This window comes from Myotis myotis, unplaced genomic scaffold (genome assembly GCF_014108235.1).
Source record: "Myotis myotis isolate mMyoMyo1 unplaced genomic scaffold, mMyoMyo1.p scaffold_m19_p_26, whole genome shotgun sequence".
Taxonomy (NCBI): domain Eukaryota; kingdom Metazoa; phylum Chordata; class Mammalia; order Chiroptera; family Vespertilionidae; genus Myotis; species Myotis myotis.
This window is the reverse complement of record NW_023416331.1, coordinates 1,495,408-1,518,218: the sequence shown is the minus strand read 5'-3', so window position 1 is coordinate 1,518,218 and position 22,811 is coordinate 1,495,408. Positions and strand designations below refer to the sequence as shown.

The 22,811-nt window shown below is 60.9% G+C and overlaps 2 protein-coding genes across 13 annotated transcripts; both read left to right on the top strand.

Moving 5' to 3' along the window:
- The first annotated feature begins 6,180 nt into the window (after nucleotides 1-6,180).
- GTF2H4 (general transcription factor IIH subunit 4) lies at nucleotides 6,181-11,500 on the top strand. 3 transcript variants are annotated; one of them, XM_036356499.1, is made up of 14 exons: nucleotides 6,181-6,394; nucleotides 6,971-7,113; nucleotides 7,348-7,452; nucleotides 7,779-7,910; nucleotides 8,124-8,220; nucleotides 8,303-8,391; nucleotides 8,598-8,709; nucleotides 8,804-8,872; nucleotides 9,040-9,123; nucleotides 9,354-9,486; nucleotides 9,682-9,812; nucleotides 10,645-10,692; nucleotides 10,831-10,909; nucleotides 11,247-11,500. In XM_036356499.1, the coding sequence occupies exons 2-14, from the start codon at nucleotides 6,974-6,976 to the stop codon at nucleotides 11,417-11,419; spliced, it is 1,392 nt and encodes a 463-aa protein (XP_036212392.1). In that variant the 5' UTR covers nucleotides 6,181-6,394; nucleotides 6,971-6,973; the 3' UTR covers nucleotides 11,420-11,500. The 3 variants fall into 3 exon arrangements, with proteins under 3 accessions (XP_036212392.1, XP_036212394.1, XP_036212393.1); XM_036356501.1 differs by lacking the exon at nucleotides 6,971-7,113; XM_036356500.1 differs by lacking the exon at nucleotides 9,040-9,123.
- A 126-nt stretch (nucleotides 11,501-11,626) lies between these two features.
- On the top strand, nucleotides 11,627-22,145 carry VARS2 (valyl-tRNA synthetase 2, mitochondrial). Of its 10 annotated transcripts, none has more exons than XM_036356494.1 (30): nucleotides 11,627-11,846; nucleotides 12,037-12,251; nucleotides 12,375-12,456; nucleotides 12,536-12,636; nucleotides 12,855-12,976; nucleotides 13,082-13,148; nucleotides 13,222-13,319; nucleotides 14,106-14,187; nucleotides 14,345-14,464; nucleotides 14,871-14,982; nucleotides 15,501-15,589; nucleotides 16,014-16,104; nucleotides 16,297-16,424; nucleotides 16,519-16,622; nucleotides 16,763-16,844; nucleotides 17,028-17,104; nucleotides 17,197-17,272; nucleotides 17,479-17,584; nucleotides 18,106-18,176; nucleotides 18,291-18,416; nucleotides 18,590-18,694; nucleotides 18,816-18,884; nucleotides 19,007-19,085; nucleotides 19,189-19,316; nucleotides 19,441-19,593; nucleotides 20,277-20,483; nucleotides 21,072-21,183; nucleotides 21,290-21,465; nucleotides 21,596-21,724; nucleotides 21,832-22,145. In XM_036356494.1, the coding sequence occupies exons 2-30, from the start codon at nucleotides 12,057-12,059 to the stop codon at nucleotides 21,925-21,927; spliced, it is 3,183 nt and encodes a 1,060-aa protein (XP_036212387.1). In that variant the 5' UTR covers nucleotides 11,627-11,846; nucleotides 12,037-12,056; the 3' UTR covers nucleotides 21,928-22,145. The 10 variants fall into 10 exon arrangements, with proteins under 10 accessions (XP_036212387.1, XP_036212386.1, XP_036212385.1 ...); XM_036356493.1 differs by having other exon boundaries at nucleotides 17,197-17,275; XM_036356492.1 differs by having other exon boundaries at nucleotides 13,991-14,187; nucleotides 14,345-14,442; nucleotides 17,197-17,275.
- The last annotated feature ends 666 nt before the right edge of the window (nucleotides 22,146-22,811 follow it).

Here is a 22,811-nt window from a genome sequence, read left to right as displayed (position 1 = left end):
ACATTGAAACTACCAACTATAAGACAAACAGCTGTCATTCGGAACCATGGGAAGGCTGGCCCAGTGGAAGCTCTACAACTGGAAGGAAAGAAAGAAGCGCATTGAGACTGAGTAGGATGTGCAGAGGCGCCAAGAACAGAGGTACGGAGTTGCGCACCAGGCGGGCTGCAACTGGATGTGCGGTTTTTTCAATTGGAAGGGGTTACAAACTCTCGAATCCACTGAGCTTGTCAGGGGTGGGATTCTGAGGTCCCAAACCCCTACAGGGAGAGGCGGGACGGCCATGCAGCAGGGCAAAAGCGAGGGTGGCTCTCTCGCGGAGCTGTGCGCCGGCACTCGGGGACGTGGAGTCGCGGAGTCCGGAGAGGCGAGAAGCCGCGGAGACGCCATTGCTGTCTGCTCTGCCCTGGTGATTCCCCGGGACCCTGCCCTACTCAATTTACATCCCCACCCAAGCTGTGCTAGTGGCACAAAGAGAACCACTGGTGCTTTTGCAGCCCAGCCCAGCAGAATGCAGATTTCAACTCCTCACATCCATAAGGGACACACTCAAGAAGCAGAATCAGGTTCGGAGGAAGCCAGAGCCGGACCCGGCTGGGCGGGTGACGTGGAACCACTGTACCAGCAAACGCACAGGCAGGTCCACCAGATCCAGTCTCACATGGGACGCTGGGAGACGGCAGACAAACAGTCTATGCACTTGGTAGAAAACGAAATCCAAGCAAGCATACCAGATATTCAGCCACCAAGAACGCCTGGAGATTTTGTCCACCAAGGAACCGCCCAACAAAGGATGAAATGCCAAACTTGTGTTGCTGAGGCGGCCCCTGTGGGGCCGAGGTGGCCCCTGTGGGGCTGAGGCGGCCCCTGTGGGGCTGGGATGGCCCCCTTGGGGCTGGGACGGCCCCCGAGAGGCTGGGATGGCCCCAGTGAGGCTGAGGTGGCCCTGGTGAAGCTACGATGGCACTGGTGGGGCTGGGATGGCCCCGATGGGGTTGAGACGGCCCCGGTGAGGTTGAAACGGCCCATGTGAGGTTGAGACAGCCTCTGTGAGGCTGAGATGGCCCCGGTGAGGCTGGGACAGCCCTGGTGAGGCTGAGATGGCCCCAGTGAGGTCGAGACAGCACCAGTGAGGTCGAGACGGCCATGGTGAGGTCAAGACAACCCCGGTGAGGTCAAAACGACCCTGGTGAGGTTGAATTGGCCCATGTGAGGCTGAGACGGCCCCGTTGAGGCTGGGACGGCCCCGGTGAGGCTGAGACGGCCCCAGTGAGGTTGAAACGGCCCAATGAGGTTGAAACGGCCCGGTGAGGTTGAATCGGACCTGGTGAGGTTGAGATGGCCCCGGTGAGCTTGCAACGGCCCCGGTGAGGTTGAAATGGCCCCTGTAAGGCTGAGGTGGCCCCTGTGAAGCTGGGACGGCCCCTGTGAGGCTAAGATGGCCCCTGTGAGACTGAGACGGCCCCTGGGAAGCTGAGAAAAATACCACATGAACTCACTCATTTATGGATAATAAGGACCATTATAGACTGATGAACAAAAATGGATACAGAGGCAGAGCAGCATTGAGCAGACTGTCAAACTACAGTGGGAACCCTGGGGAGGGTTGGGGGCAGGGTAGGAGATCAACCGAAGGACTTGTATGCATGCATATGAGAATAACTAAAGGACACAAGACACCCGGGGGTGGGGGAAGGCGGGGGAATGTCAAGGGGAGGGGGAAAGGAGACATGTGTAATACTCTTTGTAATACTTTAAGAAATAAAAAAAAAGAACAAAACCTTCCTGGCCAATTTTGGGCTCCCACCTGCAGGCTGGGTCCTTCCCCGCCCTCTCCTTTAGGCACCGGCCTCTCGGCCCCCCTGGGCCTCGTGCCCTCCTGCCCCGTGGCCTTTGCAGCACGCTGTCCCCCAGCTGGAACACAGCTCCCTGCCGCCTGCCTGGGGGTGTCTGCGTGTCCCTCAGCGGGTGCCCTGACCTGCCGCGGCCACGCTCCCTCTTGACGTGCAGAGCACCGCTCCCTTCTCTGCAGCACTGACTAGAGGTGTGGTTTTAAATGTGTGGTTTCTAAAAAGAATATGTCCATCTACTATGTGCCATGTGCCACACTTCTTACATATTACATCTGACTTAATACTCCCAACATATGAACTAGCTAAAAATACTGCCACTTCACAGGGAAGAAAACGCTGCCAGGTGAAGCCACCTGCCCAAGGTGGCACAGCTGCAGAGGGTGGTGCAGCTGCAGAGGGAGACACAGCAGCAGAGGGGGACACAACTGCAGAGAGCATAGCTGCAGAGGGGGACACGGCTGCAGAGGGGGACACGGCTGTAGAGGGCACAGCTGCAGAGGAGGACACGGGTACAGAGGGGGGCACAGCTGCAGTGGGGGACACGGCTGTAGAGGGCACAGCTGCAGAGGGGGACACAGCTGCAGAGGCACAGCTGCAGAGGGGGGCACAGCTGCAGAGGGCACAGCTGCAGAGGGGGGCACAGCTGCAGAGGGGGACACAGCTGCAGAGGGGGGCACAGCTGCAGAGGGGGACACAGCTGCAGAGGGGGACACAGCTGCAGAGGGGAGCACAGCTGCAGAGGGGGACACAGCTGCAGAGGGGGACACAGCTGCAGAGAGGGCACAGCTGCAGAGGGGAGCACAGCTGCAGAGGGGGACACAGCTGCAGAGGGGGGCACAGCTGCAGAGGGGAGCACAGCTGCAGAGGGGGACACAGCTGTAGAGGGGGCACAGCTGCAGAGGGGGACACAGCTGCAGAGGGGGACACAGCTGCAGAGAGGGCACAGCTGCAGAGGGGAGCACAGCTGCAGAGGGGGACACAGCTGCAGAGGGGGGCACAGCTGCAGAGGGGAGCACAGCTGCAGAGGGGGGCACAGCTGCAGAGGGGGACACAGCTGCAGAGGGGGACACAGCTGCAGAGGGGAGCACAGCTGCAGAGGGGGACACAGCTGCAGAGGGGGACACAGCTGCAGAGGACATAGTTGCAGAGGGGGCACAGCTGCAGCGGGGGCACAGCTGCAGAGGACAAAGCTGCAGAGGGGGACACAGCTGCAGAGGGGAGCACAGCTGTAGAGGGGGGCACAGCTGCAGAGGGGGCACAGCTGCAGAGGGGGACACAGCTGCAGAGGGGGGCACAGCTGCAGAGGGGGACACAGCTGCAGAGGGGGCACAGCTGCAGAGGGGGACACAGCTGCAGAGGGGGACACAGCTGCAGAGGGGGCACAGCTGCAGAGGGGGACACAGCTGCAGAGGGGGAAACAGCTGCAGAGGGGAGCACAGCTGCAGAGGGGGACACAGCTGCAGAGGGGAGCACAGCTGCAGAGGGGGACACAGCTGCAGAGGGGGACACAGCTGCAGAGGGGGCACAGCTGCAGAGGGGGACACAGCTGCAGAGGGGAGCACAGCTGCAGAGGGGGACACAGCTGCAGAGGGGGACACAGCTGCAGAGGACATAGTTGCAGAGGGCAGTGCTGCTGAGAAGCAGCCTGTGGGCTCCTGGATCTCTGCTCATTCTCCAGAATGCTGCCTGAGGGGACGCCGCTCACTCTACATCACAGTGATAGGGGATTTTTGGACTGGAACACACGGTATTCCCCTGGGCAGGATGGCTTCCCCAGATTCTTTGTCCGTAGGAGTCGAAGAATGAATCCACGGATGGAAGGTGGTATAGCAAAGGTGGAAATTTATTGAAGAACAAGTACAGACTCTCACATGGGAAGGGGAAAGAATCTCACAGCACAGACTCCCATGTGGGGAGGGGGAAAGAGTCCCACAGAGTTCCTCCCCCCCACCCCACCCCCCGTTTATAAAGGCTGCAGTTTTTGTGCCTTGATATCCCCTCTGATTGGCCACTATTCCGCTTTGATTTGGTCACTATAGCAACTACTGAGCTCAAAGGTTAAACCTCACATGGGACATGTGAGGCCCTCCTTTATTTTGTAAATATAGACCTTTGGCTATTCCCAGTTCCCTTGTCTTATGGACACGTAACTTCTGCTGGCTCCCTGCTCCCTTGTCTTATGGAAATGTACTCTTTTGCAACTCTGAAGCCCTGTGTTTCTTTCATGGACCCCCTTAATTTTAAAAATTCCCTATACCTGCATTCTTCACCTCCCAAAATTCCTATTTCAACAGCAAGTTTGGAGCACAGATTGGATGGCCCTAAATCAGGGAGCTTTCTACAAGTCAGCTCCTAGGAGCCCAGGCTGATTTCTTCCTGAAGGCCAGTTCCAGGAATCAGCCTGCTCAGTTCCTGCCAGGAACATGTGCCCTCGCCTACTGCATCCCTTCGAGCAGGAAACTCCAAGAGAACTCTGTGACGAGGAGACGGCTATACCTGCACTGGGCAATAGGTAGCCACTGCTGAGTACTTGAAACGGGCTGTGTGACTGAGAACTACATTGTAAATGTTTTAATTTGAATTGAAATAGCTACAGGTGGCTAGCAGCTCAGTAGCCTCAGAGCTTTCCTTACATGTGGCCTGGTCTGCCAGCCCCACCTTCTCTCTTCCATTAACATGAAGCATATGCCCTAGTTGAGTTTTACACACACGTGAAAGCTTGTACAAAGATGGCCTAGGGCCCTAACCGGTTTGGCTCAGTAGATAGAGCATCGGCCTGCGGACTGAGGGGTCCCAGATTTGATTCTGGTCAAGGGCATGTACCTTGGTTGTGGGCACATCCCCAGTAGGGAGTGTGCAGGAGGCAGCTGATCGATGTTTCTCTCTCATCGGTGTTCCTAGCTCTCTGTCCCTCTCCCTTCCTCTCTGTAAAAAATCAATAAAATATATTAAAAGAAAAAAAGATGGCCTAGGGTAGGCGTGCCATTTTGTAATCTGCTTTTCTTCCCTCGTGACAGGTAGTGCGGAGCTCCAGGTCACCACTGTACCTCCTCTCCTAAGTGTTGCCCAGTATTCTTTATGTTGCAAAGATCCACATCTTACCTAACCACCTCCTAGTGATGGACGCTTGGGCTGTTTCCATTGTTTTCCTAACACGACAAACACACTTACAGAAACATCTTTGCATGTATATCTCTGTACCTAGGTGGTAGAATTTTAGTATGAAACATTCTTAAAGGGGGAGTTGCTAAATTGCCCTTAAAAAAGCATGCTTATCAGGTAAAGTGTGTGAGTATGCTCACATGCTCACGTACCAAGGCTAAACTAACATCGAGGGGGACAGTTCTTAATTCTTTTTAAATGGGATGTGATTGTTTCTTTAGTTTACTTTTTTCTGAATTACCAGTGAAGTTGAGAGGTTTTCCCTTGTATTTCTTGTTTCTGCCTGTTATTTCTCTTATCAGTCTTTCCACTATGCTGTTTCTTTTTCTTATTGCTTTATAAGGGCTCTTTGTATTTTGTCCATTTTATCAAATACTTCTTCCCAGATTGTAGTTTGTCTTTTAACTTTACTTAACATTTTCATAGAGAAGCTTTGTTAATTTTGTGGCCTTCTTTGAGGACTTTAAACATTAATTGCTAAAGAAAGAAACAACAAAGCAAACAGGACGGTTACACAGTTAGTCCCTGGTCCAGGGCACATGCCCTTTAGGTCCCTGCTTCGGTGCTTTCCAGCTGTCCGGTCCTGGGAAAATACTAGATCTCACTGGCCTTCGGCCTTGTAGTCTGTAAAACGGGAATAAAACTGGCCTCTTACGAATTTAGGGAAGTGTGTAGCTTTCATCTTGGCTGAAGACGCCCGTTCCCTTTTCCTGAATAGGTTCATCAATCAAATCAGAGCAATTGTGTTAAACACTGTATTTACTAGGATCTTCTAACTACAGGACGGGGAGGGGGGACGGCATGGCGGATGTGGGCATTGACAACTCCTAACCGCTCTGGGGAGCGCAGTATCACAATTTTACCGGGAGCACGGAGTCCAAGGAACCACGTTCCTGGGTCTTTAAAACTAAGAGCCTCACCACCGAGCTGTCTGCGCGCCTCCGCCAGGAAGCCCTCGGGCCGCCTAGCCTACCGGTGGGTTAGACATGCCGAGGGGCGGCGAGAGTGGAGAGCGACGCGGAACCAAGTGTCCCGGGCTCGGGTGTCCCGGGCTCTCTTTCCTTGCTGTTTCTCCGCGGTGCCTTTTGGGAGTTGTAGTCAGACGCGCTTCAGCCAGCTTGTTGGGTGGACAAGAGCAAAACTCCAAATCCCAGTACGCCCCGCGGCGGTCGGGTGCAGCGCCTGCTCTGATCCTCCCTACTTTTCCACTCCTTCCCTTCTCTTCTGAATCCTCCGCTCGGGACCCCTGTCTGTGAAAGCCTTCGTCGCTCTCCTACCCTTTTCTATAATTTTTAACCGTCCTTTCCCCTATTTCCTGGAGCCAGTGCGAGACATTGATTCCGATTAAGCGACGTACACGAGTTGGGGTCGACAGAGTGGTAAGGGGCCGGGAGAGGGGATGGCGGAGGGCAGGAGCGGGGAGTGCGAGGGAGGAGTGGGAGGAAAGTGGAAGTTAGATCCGACGTGGTGGATCAGGTTGAATGGGGTGAAGCCGTAGTCTTGGGGGGAGGAAGAGGCAAGAGGTAGACTTAGACTGGGGAGACATGGAGGGAGAGGCAGCTTATTGCCGTGGCCAGCAAGAGACGTGGGCCAAGTAGGTGGGAAGGCCTGACAGACGTGGAGCGTAGGGGCTGCTCTGACCAGGAGAGGTCACTGCTTAGTAAAGACGAGACAAATTACCGAAATACAAAATGATTTTGAAAATATGGGACAATTAACAGTCTGTTGCTTGGAAATTAAGAGAAGACTGGAGGTGAGGCCAGAAGTGGGGTGAGGAGGCAGGAGAGGAAGAAGTCAGTCGGGTTTGGGAGGAACAAGAGATGAACGACATGGAAAGGGAAACCGGAGAAAAGATGGGTCATGGCGGGGGCCAGTGGGTCTGGGACCTGGATGAGAAAGGCGAGGGGTGACGTTGGCACACATTGTGGGCAGCGTTTCCAACACTTGCATCTCAGGTGATGGAGAGCACCCCGTCGCGGGGTGGACTGAACCGAGCACACCTACAGTGCAGGAACCTGCAGGAGTTCCTTGGGGGCCTGAGCCCTGGGGTGCTGGACCGACTCTACGGGCACCCTGCCACCTGTCTGGCTGTGTTCAGGTGAGGCTGCCCGTCCTGACAGGCACCATGGTGGGCATTGCAATGGGCCTGCAGACTGGGGCAAGTCATCATGGGTAGGAGCATAATTCTAAGGGGCTTGGAGATTAAAGTGTATCAGGTCAAAACAGATGGTGTTTGTGGGACGGCGAGACGGGTAAGGCTGTGGGGGTGAGAGGCTGAGGTGCGGGTGGAGAGCAGTTGCTGACACTAACATTTTGTCTCTGCCCCCTGCAGGGAGCTCCCGTCGTTGGCTAAGAACTGGGTGATGCGGATGCTCTTTCTGGAGCAGCCTTTGCCGCAAGCTGCTGTGGCCCTGTGGGTGAAGAAGGAATTCAGCAAGTGAGTCTGCTGCATTCTCAACAGCTAGATTTCCCAAACTGCTGTTCCCGGGGACATTTTCAGGAATAGTAATGGGTACAGCACAAAACTTGTAACTGAATGAGTCTGGGAAGCTTGGCATGCTGATTTCCCTCGGGGAGAGTTGTGATGTCTGTAACGAGGCTCTGGTAAGTGCTGCAGCACAGAAATTTGCCTTAAGAAGACACTGATTCACCCAGAAACAGTGACCCAAGGAACGCCAGTTCAGAAAAGGTAGGAATGGAGGCCATTCTGAGCCTCCTTTTTTTGTTCTCCAGACACCCCCTCACTCTCTGTTTCTGTGTCAGAGCTCAGGAGGAAAGTACAGGGCTGCTGAGCGGCCTCCGGATCTGGCACACGCAGCTGCTTCCTGGTGGTCTCCAGGGCCTCATCCTCAACCCCGTCTTCCGCCAGAACCTCCGCACTGCGCTTCTGGGTGGGTATGTCCTTCCTGATCTTCCTGAGCCGGGCCAGGGCCTCCGGACCTGAGGGCCTCCTTCGGGAGTCCCTTTAGGAATGAGTCGGGCCGGGTGTGGCTCACAGCATGGGGAAGACCTCCCACTCATGGCCCCTGGGGACGAGGGTGGAAGGAGGGCAGAGGGTGGGCATGGGACACAGGCAGGGCTCCTTACTCTTGGCCTGTCCGGGCGTAGGGGCAAGGCCTGGTCTGATGACACAAGTCAGCTGGGACCAGACAAGCATGCCCGGGACGTCCCCGCGCTGGATAAGTACGCCGAGGAGCGATGGGAGGTGAGGCCTGGGGGCTCTGTGTGTCTCTGCTCGTGCTCCTTCCTGTGGGCCCTCGAGGCATCTGCTCTCTCCCCTCCCTCAGGTGGTCCTGCACTTCATGGTGGGCTCCCCCAGTGCCGCCGTCAGCCAGGACTTGGCTCAGCTCCTCAGCCAGGCGGGGCTGATGAAGAGGTGAGGAAGCCAAAGGCACGACAGTGCCCTGCTTCGCCTGCCTTTGCCTGCTGAACGGAGTGTCTGGGAGGTCAGGAGTGGAGGGGCTTGACTGAAAAAGGAGAGTTGAATGGAGTGCGGCCAGAGATGAACCAGAAGGCGTGAGAGGACCAGTGGGGATTGTGGCCTTTCTCTGCACGCCTCTCCCATCCCTCTCCCGCCCCCAGTGCTGAGCCTGGAGAGCCGCCGTGCATCACCTCTGCTGGCTTCCAGTTCCTGTTGCTGGACACCCCCGCCCAGCTCTGGTACTTCATGCTGCAGTACCTGCAGACGGCCCAGGTGAGGGGCGGCTCTTCCCAAGGCCCCCTCCGAGGCTGCTGCCAACAGACAGCTCCCTGACCCTCCGCTCCTTGTCTCTGCCCACCCTCCTCAGAGTCGGGGCATGGACCTAGTGGAGATCCTCTCCTTCCTCTTCCAGCTCAGCTTCTCTACTCTGGGCAAGGTATGCAGGGGCTGGGGCCGGGGGTCTGGGTGGGCGAACTGAAGGGGTGAGATGGGACGGGGAAGTGAGGCTGTGCGGCCAGAGATGGGAAAAGAGAGCGAGTGGGTGGGCTTGGCAGGGAGAGAAGGGGAGGTGTTTCGGACCCCAGCTGGCTACCTCTTCCCCAGGATTACTCTGTGGAAGGTATGAGTGATTCTCTGTTGAACTTCCTGCAGCATCTGCGTGAGTTTGGGCTTGTTTTCCAGAGGAAGGTATGAGCACCCAGACACAGGGCTTCTAGGGAAGAGATGGGTCCATGTTGCCAGGGCCTTTAGAAAGGAGAGGGCCTTCGCGAGGCAGCAGAAAGCAGTTGCCAGACTGAATACTTGGGTCCCTTGAGAGAGAAGTTGGGTGGGGCTCTGTGCACTGGGAGGGATCGGGTGTCTCAAGAAGGAAGGCATGACACCTGAGGGCCCTCTGCCTTTCCCTCCACCCTTCCCAGAGGAAGTCTCGGCGGTACTACCCCACGCGCCTGGCCATCAATCTCTCATCGGGTGTTTCTGGGGCGGGGGGCACTGTGCATCAGCCAGGCTTCATTGTCGTGGAAACCAATTACCGGCTGTACGCCTACACAGGTGAGGCGACAGAGGCCCTGGGAGAGCAGGTTGGGATGGGAGTGGGGAGGGAAGGAGGCTGGAGGAAATGTCAGTTTTTTTCAGTTTACCCAGCAGTGTACAGTTTTCCGACACTTCCGATCACACATGAGGGCAGGGCTGAGGGAGCCTGGGTGCAGGGCAGCCTCCTCATCCTCTCTTCCCATCCCCGGTCAGAGTCGGAGCTGCAGATTGCCCTCATTGCCCTCTTCTCTGAGATGCTCTATCGCTTCCCCAACATGGTGGTGGCGCAGGTCACCCGGGAGAGCGTGCAGCAGGCCATCGCCAGCGGCATTACAGCCCAGCAGGTAGCCCCGCTTGGGGGGTGTGGCGGGAAGATGGGATGCGCGTGGACTGTGTGGTCCCCTTAGAGAAGGCCAGCACCAGGTCTGGTGCAGTGGGTGGTGTGGCTTGCCTGCTTGAGCATAGAGCAGGCACATGAGGAGAAGTTGAGGCTCTAGGCGTGGGAAAGACTGGAGGGACGAGGGATAGCTCTGGATCTGTGTCTTGGCACCACTACTTCCTAGCTCAGGGATGGGCAAACTTTTTGACTCGAGGGCCACAATGGGTTCTTAAACTGGACCGAAGGGCCGGAACAAAAGCATGGATGGAGTGTTTGTGTGAACTAATATAAATTCAAAGTAAGCATCATTACATAAAAGGGTACAGTCTTTTTTTTTTTTTTAGTTTTATTCATTTCAAACGGGCTGGATCGGGCCCGCGGGCCGTAGTTTGCCCACAGCTGTCCTAGCTGCATAAACAGGCTAGGTGCTTCGTTTCTGAGCCTCAGTTTCCTTATGTGGGAAATGGGAATCCTGAGTTTTCAGCTCGCTGGATGGTGGGGAGGATTCAGTGAGAGAGCAGCAGTGAAACATTGAGCTCAGAGCCTGCCACACAATAAGTGCTGCTATTTTAAAGAAAAACAAAATAAGACTGTGCAAAGGGCAGATGAAATGGCAGACATGGCCCGTGGGAACAGCAACTTGGGACAACAGCTGAGCAGGGAACGGGCTGATGACAGCCCGCTGGCTGAGAGTTTGTAAGCAGTGAGTTGATGTTCCGTTGACATAGGTGATGGCCGAGGGAGTTTTCCTGCCCTCTTATTCAAGCCCTTGATTTCATTCTTCTCTGTTGTTTTAGATCATCCATTTCCTAAGGACAAGGGCCCACCCAGTGATGCTTAAACAGGTACAGACAGGTACCACGTGCTGGAGGCTGACAGCCCTGCACTGGTGACGAAGCGCAGGAAAATCTGGGGGACGCGTGGAGGGCTGGGTCCTCTGGGGCAGTGTTCCAGAATCTCACAGTCACCCCCTGGCCCTGCAGACACCTGTGCTGCCGCCCACCATCACAGACCAGATTCGGCTGTGGGAGCTGGAAAGGGACAGACTCCGCTTCACCGAGGGTGAGTGGCTTTGGTGGCTGATCCTTAGCCTTTGGCCAGAGGAAGGACAGTTCCGTCTTGATGACCTGAAAAAGCTATTGATGCATTTTTTGTTTTGTCTTGCTGACAAGACACTTTATTTCCGGGCGAGTCTCAAATCTGTGCAATTTGGGTTTAATTAGAAGAGGGAACTTGGGAGGGGTCACCTCTCTGGTTTTGGTGAGCATTATGGGTTTTCTTACTGCACTGTGTTACCTCCCTGAATACGGTTGGGGGAGCCAAGGAAGAGACTTAGAGGGCTACATTGATATGGTGGGCGGCCTGGGGCGGGGGCTCAGGGCTGCCTCCTCTCCCCCAGGCGTCCTGTACAACCAGTTCCTGTCGCAAGTGGACTTTGAGCTGCTGCTGGCCCACGCGCGGGAGCTGGGCGTGCTGGTGTTCGAGAACGCGGCCAAGCGGCTCATGGTGGTGACGCCTGCGGGGCACGGCGACGTCAAGCGCTTCTGGAAGCGGCAGAAGCACAGCTCCTGACGCGGGCGCCCGACGCCCCGAGGACTTGGGGGAACTGCACGTGGGGACGCTACTGTTCAATAAAGTCGGAAAGCGCTCCTAGCGGCCCGGCCCCTCCCTCTCGCCTCCCCGCCCCCGCGCGCGCCCATTGGCCGGGAGGGGAGAGGAGGGGCGGGGCCGCGGCTGCCGCGCATGCGCCCGCCGAGCTCTGCCCCCTGCGCCGCGCGGCCGCGGGTCCAGTTCCGGTAGCCCAGTCCTCGGCGTCGCCGCTGCGGGGCGCCCTGGGGCCGGGTGGGCGCGCGGGGCTGGGGCGCGCGGCGGCGCTGGGCAGGCCGAGGTCGCGGTGGCTGGCCGGATTCCTGCTGGCTCGGCGCGCCGGGGCGGCCATCTCCCCGAATCCCCGAGCCCTTCACCTTCCCGCGTGTCAGCGGTCACCCCCTCTTCGCACGTGCGTAGATCGGGGGCCAGAAACTGACCCTCCCCCGGGAGAGCGCTCCTCGTGGCTCCGCGTCCGGTTGCCGGGACGGGCCCCCTGGTGCTGGCGGGCGCTGTGCGGGGTGGGAGGGAGTAACGCAGGCTGGGAGGAGGCGGGAGTAAGGCGGACCAGGGGTGTGACCCGCCGCGCGCCCTGTCCTCAGTGCCTGTCCAAGCCCTGCTGATGCCGCACCTGCCTCGGGCCTCTTTCCGGCCCTGGGGGCTGAGGCCCTCGCGGGGCCTCCCCGGGTCCCATGCCCTTTCTACCCAGTCCGAGCCCTACGGGTCCCCCACCTCCCGGAGGAACCGCGAAGCCAAACAGAAACGCCTGCGAGAGAAGCAGGCGGCGCTGGAGGCCGGGCTAGCCGGGAAGAGCAAGGTTGGGGTCGCCCTGCTTGTCCTTGGGTGCCCGAGAGACGTGGGCGGGGCTGGCGGGGAGACTGGACCCCAGGTGCCTGGTTGCACCGGGAACTGCAGCCCCTCCCTCCCTCCCTCCCCTCAGGCACCTGCAGAATCCAGTAAGGCCTGGACTCCTAAAGAAATAGTGTTGTATGAACTCCCCACGGAACCCGGCGAAAAGAAAGGTAGCTAGAAGCTTGCTCTCCCGTCGCCCATCCGGTCTGCTGAAATGCAGGGGACTTAGGAGCTCTGCCGCCTCCACAGATGTCTCCCGGCCCCTGCCGGCTGCCTACAGCCCCCGCTACGTGGAGGCGGCCTGGTACCCTTGGTGGGTGCGAGAGGGCTTCTTCAAACCCGAGTATCAGGTCTGTACTGGCGGGGAGTCCCCGAGGTGGGCAGGCTGAGTCCCCAAGGCCAACTCATGGGAGAGCTTGTCTCCTGCTCCAGTGTCCCCACACATCCTCTGGGCAGGTCCCCTGCCCTGGCCCTGTTACTTGCAGTCCTTTATGCCCTGGGGACAGCAGAGGGAGCTGTTCACCCAGGTAAGGGCCAGCCCTCTCTTGCCCTTTGCCTTGGCTCCTAGACCAGGCTGCCCCAGAGCACCGGGGAGACCTTTTCCATGTGCATCCCCCCGCCCAACGTCACCGGGTCCCTGCACGTCGGGCACGCACTGACTGTGGCCATCCAGGACGCGCTTGTGCGCTGGTGAGGGGAAGGGGGCTGCTTGAGTTTCGGGAGGGGGACGGGAAGGGGAGGAGGGAGGATAAATGTGTAAGCTCAGGGCTTCGCGTGTGCGTGTTTCTGTTGCAGGCACCGGATGCGCGGGGATTGCGTGCTGTGGGTCCCTGGCTCAGATCATGCAGGGATTGCTACCCAAGTATGTCTCTTGCCACTGTTTCCTTTGCTCAGGTGCAAGACACCCGATTCACTGTCTGCCCCTCATCTCCTAGGCTGTGGTGGAGAAGCAGCTGTGGAAGGAGCGGGGGCTGAGGAGACACGAGATGGGCCGGGAAGACTTCCTCCGGGAGGTGTGGAAGTGGAAGGAGGAGTGAGTGCCAGGCGCAGGGGTCGAGATCATGGGTTTGGGACCTTGCTTCCCAGCCTCTCTCCCGGCTTGTGGTTGCTCTTCCCATCCCCCTCATTCCCCTAACTTCCAGAGACTTGAGCTCTGGAGCCTCTTAGTGTTTGGTGGGGTCTCCAAGCTCTGCACCTGTGCGTCTGTGTGTGTGTGTGTGTGTTTGTGTGATACAGTAAGATGTGCTTATTGATGTATGTGTATGTATATACACTCACACGCTCCCACTGGTCCCATTTTCCTGGCCTAGACTTTATCATCTCCCACTCACCCACTGCCACCTTCCCTCTGCTTGACCTGCCCTTGTGTCCCCAGGTCGGCTAGCACATGCCGTCTCCTCTGCAAAGCTGCTCTGGGTTTCCCACAATTCGGCTGCCCTCTTATAGAGCTTTATGCTTTTAAAGTATATTTTTATTAATTTCAGAGAGGAAGAGAGAGGTAAAAACATAAATGGAGAGAGAACCATGGATCGGCTGCCTCTTGCACACCCCACACTGGGGATCAAGACTGCAACCTGGGCACATGCCCTGACTAGGGATCGAACCGTGACCTCCTGGTTCATAGGTCGATGCTCAACCACTGAGCCACACCGGCTAGGCTGTGCTTTTTTGATGTTCTAGAAGTCTCCATACTGTCTACATTAGCTTCCAGAGGCTGGACCAATGCTGCACTCCTCCCAGCCCCCAGCGTGGCTGGGTGTCCCTGGGCCTGGTCGTTGGTGCTCGGGACATGTTTGCTGACAAACCTCTCTGGGCACAGGAAAGGGGGAGAGATCTGTGGGCAGCTGCGAGCTCTGGGGGCCTCCCTGGACTGGGACCGAGAGTGCTTCACTATGGACGCAGTGAGTGTGCCCTCAGGCCCTGTGGGGTGAGAGGGGTTTAGAGATTGCGAGGGTGGCGGGTGGCGGTGTGTCGGGGTAGCAGGGTGGGAGGGCAGGGCCCCGAACAGGGCGGCGGGCTGAGAAGGGGCTGTTGGGTGTGGACACTCGACCATCCTAGGGCTCCTCAGTGGCTGTGACGGAAGCTTTCGTGCGACTCCACAAGGCAGGGTTGTTGTACCGCAGCCGGCAGCTTGTCAATTGGTCGTGCGCTTTGAGGTCAGCCATCTCGGATGTTGAGGTGAGGCGGGGAAGAGAAGGGGCCGCGGGGGAGCGCGTGGCGGGTGGAAGCCCAGAGTCTGGAGCCAGCCTGCCCGACTCAGTCCAAGTCCTGCCGTCAGCGGCTCTGAGCCTCAGTTTTCGCAATCTGAACATCAGGGCTGATGGGAAAGCGCTGGGGTGTTGTGAGGATGGAGTGAGGCCTCCTGGGAGGTGTCAGCACAGCACCTGTGTGGCTGTGCTCAGTGACTGTCCACGGCAGCTGCACTGCGCAGTGCTAGGTGAGGGCCCGGAGGTGGCACCCCGCCCTCTGAAGGCTCCCGTAGATGCGCTGCAGGGAGGCTGGGCGGGTGGGGAGTGGGGGTGGGAGGCCAGGGTGGGAGCCTTGCACGGGGCTGCTCTCAGACCCTGCTTCATCCACCCGCTAGGTGGAGAGCCGGTCCCTGCCTGGCCCCACAGAGCTTCGGCTGCCTGGCTGCCCCACCCCTGTGTCTTTCGGCATCCTGGTCTCTGTGGCCTTCCCCGTGGATGGAGAGCCTGGTGAGGCAGTCTGAGAAGGGCCACCCACTCACCTCTGCCTCCCTGTTTTTTCGAGCCCATGTGGGCCTGGTGGGAGGGGCGTGAGGAACCTGGTCGTGTTCGTGTTCTGTGGGCATTTAGCCTGGCTCCTGGGCCCTGGGAGCTCAGAGTAATTCTGCAGGAGGCTGGCCCGGGGGAGACAGGTCGGTTCTGGAGTGGGGTGCGGACAGGAGGTGCGCTGTTCCTGCGGGGCTGGTAGATGAGCTGGAGTGTCAGAGGGTGTTTGTGGTGGGAGGCGCACAGCGTTTGTGATTGGGGCCGACTGTCCCCGGGTCCCCTGGGCCCCGTGCCTTTCCGAATGTCCATCCCCATTTCTGCCAGGAATTCCAGGCACTGCCTCTGTCCCAGGCTCCTCATGTCTCGTTATTTCAACCTTGACTGCTCCTGCCCCTCCCTTTTCCAGTCCTCCTGCCTTCAGCTATGTCTGGGGTGAGGGTGAGAATGGCCACTAGCTGGACGTGCTTGAATTTTACCCTCAGACGCAGAGGTCGTGGTAGGGACCACGAGACCAGAGACATTGCCTGGAGACGTGGCAGTGGCTGTTCATCCCGATGACGCCCGATACACAGTAATGCCCTGCCCTGCCCTGCCCTGCCCCTGGCCATCCTGCCCACAGCTTCCTCTCCCCTCCGTCCCCATGGCGGCGCCTTCTCTCCAGCTTCCACCGGCTCAGCCCTCCAGGGGCTCTGAGGCTGCCCGGTCTCTTCTCGATGTCGCACTTTTCCTCTCGCTGGGGTTGACCAGGTCTGGCGGGGGCAGATCCGCGCTGCCTGTCCGTGCGCCTACCTTGAGGCAGGTGGAGGAGCCAGAGGCTGCGTTGGCCCCTTGGCCGGCAGAGCCTACAGTAGTCACCCCCCTCCCAACCCCTTGAGAAACGGTGGCTGACCCCTCTGGCTCTTGACTTGGTCCTCCCCCCTTATTCTCAGGGCTCTCCCGCCCTGCCCAGGCCTTTCTGCTCACATGTGCCTGTCCTTGCCCCTCCTTCCCTTCAGCATCTACATGGGCGACACCTTCGTCACCCCTTGACAGGGCAGCTTCTCCCGCTCGTCACAGACTCTGCTGTCCAGCCGCACGTGGGCACGGGTGAGTGCCACAGGGAAGCCGGGAGCTGGGGATGGGGACCGGGAGGAGGAGGAAAGGCGGGAACCCATATGGAGTTGTCTGGGTGGTGGCGTCACAAAGGGGAGGCACAGAGGAGGGAGGGCTGGGAGGCATGGGCCACGATGGACAGCCTACGCCTGGTCGGCCTCCGTGCTCACGGGCTCTGCTCCCCAGGGGCAGTGAAGGTGACTCCAGCGCACAGCCCTGCTGACGCCGAGCTGGGGGCCCGCCACGGCCTGCGCCCCCTGAGTGTCATTGCGGAGGATGGGACCATGGCCCCCGCCTGTGGGGACTGGCTGCAGGTGGGACCGGCTACTGTTCCCCACCCTGTGGGGGCACCCCCCGCCCCGTTCTCCTTTCCAGGGAGGCCTTGAAGCTTTGCTGCCCCTTTTCCAGGGTCTGCACCGCTTCGTGGCCCGGGAGAAGATCCTGTCCGCGCTGAGGGAGCGGGGCCTGCTCCGGGGCCTCCAGAGCCACCCCATGGTGCTGCCCATTTGCAGGTGAGCCTCCCGGGAGGGCGTGGGGGCTGCACCCCTCGGGCTGGAACGCAGGCCTGCGTCAGTGTCACTGGCTGCTGTGTCCTCAGGGCGGGCCTGGCGCGAGGCCAGGGCTGGGCCGGGCTCAACCCTCTCCCTTTCAGCCGCTCGGGGGACGTGGTGGAGTACCTGCTGAAGAGCCAGTGGTTCGTCCGCTGCCGGGAGATGGCGGCCCGCGCTGCGCAGGTGAGGAGGGACGCTGGGCAGATGCAGAATCAGGACGCTGTGGGCAGGGAGGCGCCGTGGCCCAGAGGGCCGGCTCGTGTCCTCACTCAAGCCCAGCGTCTTCTCAGGAGGTTTGGGAGGTCCCTTGGAGCTGGAGAAGCAGAGGGTGGGCCGGGCGGGAGCACTGTGAAGCGTCTCCCGCAGGCTGTGGAGTCGGGGGCCCTGGAGCTGAGCCCATCCTTCCACCGGAAGACCTGGCGGCTCTGGTTCTCCCGCCCTGAGTAAGAGGGGCTCTGGGGGCGGGGCGGGGCGGGGCGGGGCGGGGGTGGCGCTGCTCCGGCTGAGAAGCCACTCCGCTCTGGCTCTGTGGCAGGGACTGGTGCGTCTCCCGGCAGCTGTGGTGGGGCCATCGGATTCCAGCCTACCTGCTCGTGGGGGAGCCCGGGAAGGTGGTAGGAGGCAGAGCGGGCGGGCGGGGCGGGGCTGAGCCCGAGTCCCAGGCCTGCCGGGGCTCAGGCCGTCTCTCCGGTGGTCCAGCCTCAGTCCTGTGACCTCCCTGCCCTGGCTCCCGGCCTGTATCTCCCTGCGGAGGCCCTGGGAGACCCAGGGACAGGCTTCCCGCCTGCGGCGGCTCCTCACGCGCCTCGTTCCGCAGGGCCACGGGGAGGACCGCTGGGTGGTCGGGCGGACGGAGGCTGAGGCCAGGGAGGCAGCGGCAGCGCTGACGGGGCGGCCGGGCGCGGAGCTGACCCTGGAGCGCGGTGAGGGCGGGGCCTGGAGGGGGCGGGGCCTGGAGGGGTGGAGGGAGCTGGCGGAGGGGGCGGGGCCTGGAGGGGTGGGGGGGCTGGCGGTGAGGGCGGGGCCTGGAGGGGTGGGGGGGCTGGCGGTGAGGGCGGGGCCTGGAGGGGTGGGGGGAGCTGGCGGAGGGGGCGGGGCCTGGAGGGGTGGGGGGGCTGGCGGTGAGGGTGGGGCCTGGAGGGGTGGGGGGAGCTGGCGGAGGGGGCGGGGCCTGGAGGGGTGGGGGGGCTGGCGGTGAGGGCGGGGCCTGGAGGGGTGGGGGGAGCTGGCGGAGGGGGCGGGGCCTGGAGGGGTGGGGGGAGCTGGCGGAGGGGGCGGGGCCTGGAGGGGTGGGGGGGCTGGCGGTGAGGGCGGGGCCTGGAGGGGTGGGGGAGCTGGCGGAGGGGGCGGGGCCTGGAGGGGTGGGGCGGGGGGAACTGGCGGGGAGGGCGGGGCTGAGCGCAGGCTAAGGGCCTAAAGCTGAGGTTCCGGTTCTGTTTGGCAGACCCCGATGTCCTGGACACGTGGTTCTCTTCAGCTCTTTTCCCCTTTTCTTCCCTGGGCTGGCCCCAGCAGGTGAGGCCCCTGGGGGGCCTGTCAGCAGAGGGAGGGTGGAGGTGAAGGACACGGTGGGCCCGAGTCTTGAGGAGATGGCGCCAGGGCCTCTTCCTGCTTGTCTTTTCCTCCCAGACCCCAGACCTCACTCGCTTCTACCCCCTGTCACTTCTGGAGACCGGCAGCGACCTCCTGCTGTTCTGGGTGGGCCGCATGGTCATGCTGGGGACCCAGCTCACGGGGCAGCTCCCCTTCAGCAAGGTAACGCCTTGTCGTGCCCTGTCCCTCGGTAGCTCGTGTCCCCAACCTTGTCCTCGCCCTGACCCCTGCCTTGGTGGTCTCCACCTCCCGATTCCCTCCCCACCCTCAGCCCTAAAGCCCACGGGGCCTCGGGAAGGCTCTCCAGGCCGCCTTCTGCCACCTTCCCGCCCCAGGTGCTTCTGCACTCCATGGTTCGGGACAGGCAGGGCCGGAAGATGAGCAAGTCCCTGGGGAACGTGCTGGACCCACGGGACATCATCCGAGGGGCGGAGCTGCAGGTAGGATGAGAGCTGGGCAGGGCTGGGGTTTGTGGGGGGAGGAGCCAGCTGGGGGTACAGAGGTGGGACCCTTGTAGGGGTGGGTCTTGGACTGAGGCAAGCGAATACTCACCTGTCCCAGGTGCTGCAGGAGAAGCTGAGGGATGGGAACTTGGACCCCGCAGAGCTGGCGATCGCAGCTGCAGCGCAGGTGTGTCCCTGGTGTCTGCCCCATCCGGCCTCTAGCTCACAGCCGCTGGCTTTCTCTGCGACCCAGGCTCCTGGCCCTGCAGCCTCATGGGCGTCTGCCACCCCTCCTCCCTCTGGTTGCAGAGAAAGGACTTCCCTCATGGGATCCCCGAGTGTGGGACAGATGCCCTGCGCTTCGCCCTGTGCTCCCATGGGGCCCTGGGTAAGCCAGGCAAGGTGTTGGGGTCGCAAAGAGGGGCTGGCAGGGCTGAGGACGCCCGGTGCCAGCGCGTCCGCCTGCATGCGCTCTCCTCTCTCCCTCCCAGCGGGGGACCTGCACCTGTCTGTCTCTGAGGTCCTGAGCTCCCGACATTTCTGCAACAAGGTCTGGAACGCCCTGCGCTTTATCTTCAGCGCCCTAGGGGAGAACTTCACACCGCAGCCTGCAGAGGAGGTGGGAGAGAGGTGCCTGGCGTGGGCTTGTCTGCCGTCTGAGGCGGAAGGCAGCCTCTGGAAGGAAAGGGAGGGGCGTGGAGTCGGAGTCGCCCTCCCGTGACCTGCAGCCTCTCTGCCTGCAGCTGTGCCCCGCGTCCCCCATGGACGCCTGGATCCTGAGCCGCCTGGCCCGCACCGCCCGGGAGTGCGAGCGAGGCTTCCTCACCCGGGAGCTGCCCCTTGCCACCCATGCCCTGCACCACTTCTGGCTCCACAGCCTCTGTGACGTCTACGTGGTGAGTGGGGCTGGGCCGGCGCGCTCTCCTGCAGGCCTGCCCCTCGTGCCCTGAGCGCGAGTGGTCCCCGGCAGAGCTCTCAGCTGGGTTCCCCATGGTCCCTTTGGTGAGGACGAAGATGACGAGCCAGGGAACCCTGACTCCCCTTCCCGGGGAGCGCCTGCCCTGCCTGCCGCCTGGGCGAGAGGAGGCGGGAGGTGGGGAGGCTTCTGAAGCAGTCGGACAGGTAGGCCCGGAGGTGGAGGGAGCTTCTTCCTCAGCCTCTGACTCGGTTCAGGCCGGGCAGCTGGGCACTGGGCTGGCCGGGGAGGAAGCACCATGGTCTGCACCCGGGTTCTCAGCTAAGGCCGCGGGAGGGCCAGCAGGTGCACGCGTGTCCCCTGCCCCAGCGTGGCCCCAGGCGGTGGGCGGTGGAAACGGGCGCTGCTTGTCCCGGGGATGCTGCTAGCTCAGGACGCTGCCCGAGCCCACTGCTTCTCCGTCTTAAAAACTCTGTCTTTTTGACGAGCAGAAAACTCAGTAGTTTTCTTCCTAAGTTAAACAACCTTCCTACGTTTTGATTACCCACCTACCTCTGAGAATCCTGCCTGGGGTTCCCCTTCTCATGGGACATCCGATGCGGTGCCCGCAGTCCTGGCTGTGGGCGGCCAGGGTGTGGCGTGACCCGCAGGCTTCCTCCCCAGGAGGCCGTGAAGCCGGGGCTGTCGCACGGCCCCCGCCCGCCTGGGCCGCCTCAGGTGCTGTTCTGCTGTGCGGACGTCGGTCTCCGCCTGCTGGCCCCGTTCATGCCCTTCCTGGCCGAGGAGCTCTGGCAGAGGCTGCCCCCCGGGCCGGGCGGCCCCCGCGCCCCCAGCATCTCTGTTGCCCCCTATCCCAGTGCCCAAAGCCTGGTGAGTCACACATCCCCGGGGTGGCCCGGGGCGGGGGTCTTCCGAAAGGGTTAGCTGTGGGTCACTAACAGCTGACACTTCACTGCGGAGGCTTTGGAGTTCTACAGCGCCTCGGGGAGCCCTGTTAGCACCGTGGGCAAGAGCGACCGTGCCTCAGTTTCCCCTGTTAAACCGGGATGGTAGCAGGCAGTGCCATGCTGTGATGAGGGTGGATGCTAGTAACAGGATGTCCCAAAGTCTCTGTGCAATTTTAAGCTTTAATAACCTGCAAAGGATGAATGCCGCAAACTTACCCAAAAATCATTTTCAAGCTTAATAGAGTTTTTAAATGATGTGTTTTATGAGTTATGTGCTTTTGTGAGTTTTGAATAATACGTTTTAAATGTTTTATTTTTGGTTGTTTGGTATCGTCAGTCGGAGCGACTGAACAGACAATAGCCACTGATCATCTAAGATCGTAGATGGTGCCCAGGTTTTGCGGGTGACATCCCTGAGGTGGTGCAGAGGCGCGGGTGGGCGGGGCAGAGCCAGGAGAGTTGGCGGGTCCCAGGAGCCTGCTGCTCAGCCCCAGTCTGGTCCCGCCTGCAGGAGCGCTGGCACCGCCCCCAGCTGGAGCAGCGCTTTTCCCGGGTCCAGGAGGCCGTGCAGGCGCTGAGGGCTCTCCGGGCCACGTACCAGCTCACCAAGGCCCGGCCCCGAGGTGAGGCGTGGTGTGGGCTCCCAGTGCCTGCGGGAGAAGCAGCAGCTGGCGAGGCAGGGGGAGCGCTTGGGGCAGGCCTTGACCCTGACCGGCCCCTTTCCCCCAGTGCTGCTGCAGAGCTCCGAGCCTGGAGAGCAGGGTGTCTTCGAGGCCTTCCTGGAGCCACTGGGCACCCTGGGCCGCTGCGGGGCTGTGGGCCTCTTGCCCGCAGGTGCAGCCGCCCCCTCCGGCTGGGCCCAGGCCCCGCTCAGTGACAGCGTTCAGGTCTACATGGAGCTGCAGGTGCCCAGAGGAGCGGGGAGCAGGGGAGGGTCAGAAAGGCTGTGGGGCGGAGGGCAGGGCAAGTTCTGTCAGTGAGGAGGGTCTTCGTGTGGGAGGCGCAGGGCGGCCGCAACGCCTCTGTCCTCTGCAGGGCCTGGTGGACCCGCAGGCCCATCTGCCTCTGCTGGCTGCCCGAAGGCACAAGTTGCAGAAGCAGCTGGACGGCCTCGTGGCCCGGACCCCGTCAGAGGGGGAGGCCGAGGCTCGGCGGCAGCAGAGGGTGAGGCTGGGAGGCTGCCCAGGGAGCCCGCCTCCCGAGGGAGGGTGGAAGGAGGGTGGAGGGAGGGTGGGCCTCCTGCGGATCCTTACTGCTTCTCGCCCGTCCAGCTTTCTTCCCTCCACCTGGAATTGTCGAAACTGGACCAGGCGGCCTCTCACCTCAGGCAGCTAATGGCGGCGTCTCCCAGCCCCAGGGAACCGTGAGCTCTCGCACCTGGCGCTTCTCCGCCGCCAGACCTGCCTGTGAGGACAGACTGATCCTGCAGCCCCCGGCAAGGGGGCCTCGGAACCCATGTGGTGCCCCTGGCTCCCGGGAGCAGACCAGCGTGGCCACTCGACGCTCGCACTCCTGCCGCTGCCCCGTGCAGCCCCACCTGGGAGCTTGGGCACGAGGAAGGCAGATAAACTTAGTCTCAAACGCGTCTGCCTGTGGTTCTTTTGTCCCTCTTTCCCCCAGTGGTGACTCTTGTCTCTCACTTGTCCCCGAGGTTCTTGCCGGGACAGGAGGGTGCCTCTGCCTCGGCTCGGGCCGCCTGGCTGGGGGGAAGCGGAGCTTTCTCGTGTGGGCACAGTGACACAGTCCACTGCTGCCCGGGCTGCTGACAGTGCCGCTGCTCCTGCCTGCCCTTCCCCACGTCCTTGCCCCTCTGGTGGGGGCTGAGAGGAGCAGGGACTTCTTCCAGGCCGGAGGGGCTGCCGGGAGCGCGCCCCACTCTGCTGAAATGCGTGCATGGACGCTGCCCGGCCCTGACAGGCGCACAGATACGCAGACGCCCACCGCCCACCCCAGCTGCTGCCTCGTGGCAGTGGAGTTCAGGGCCTGGCCCTTCCAGGCCCAATTCCATGGTGGCCACTCGCAGCTGGGCCCGCCCTGGTGCTGCTGAACCCTGAGACCTCAGAGGTGGGGGCGTTCTCTCCATTTCTGAGATGAAGGAATGTGCTCAGAGATTAAAAGTAGTTTGTGTAAAAAGTATCACCTGGGATTTAGCCCAGTGACTTACATGCAGTTCTTTCTGGTGCTGTAGCCGAGCTTCACGTGTGTGGCGGCCCTGCGCTGGCGGCCGCTCCTCCTCCGCTCTACACTTTCT

Excerpts from the sequence above, each read along its gene's own strand:
- GTF2H4 (XM_036356499.1), top strand. The coding sequence starts at position 6,974 with ATGGAGAGCACCCCGTCGCGGGGTGGACTGAACCGAGCACACCTACAG. Across the intron at positions 8,221-8,302 it reads ACGCCGAGGAGCGATGGGAG|GTGGTCCTGCACTTCATGGT; the intron begins GTGAGGCCTGGG and ends CCCCTCCCTCAG. Across the intron at positions 8,710-8,803 it reads AGTACCTGCAGACGGCCCAG|AGTCGGGGCATGGACCTAGT; the intron begins GTGAGGGGCGGC and ends CACCCTCCTCAG.
- VARS2 (XM_036356489.1), top strand. The coding sequence starts at position 12,057 with ATGCCGCACCTGCCTCGGGCCTCTTTCCGGCCCTGGGGGCTGAGGCCC. Across the intron at positions 15,590-16,013 it reads CCGATGACGCCCGATACACA|CATCTACATGGGCGACACCT; the intron begins GTAATGCCCTGC and ends CCTTCCCTTCAG. Across the intron at positions 18,695-18,815 it reads TCCGAGGGGCGGAGCTGCAG|GTGCTGCAGGAGAAGCTGAG; the intron begins GTAGGATGAGAG and ends CACCTGTCCCAG.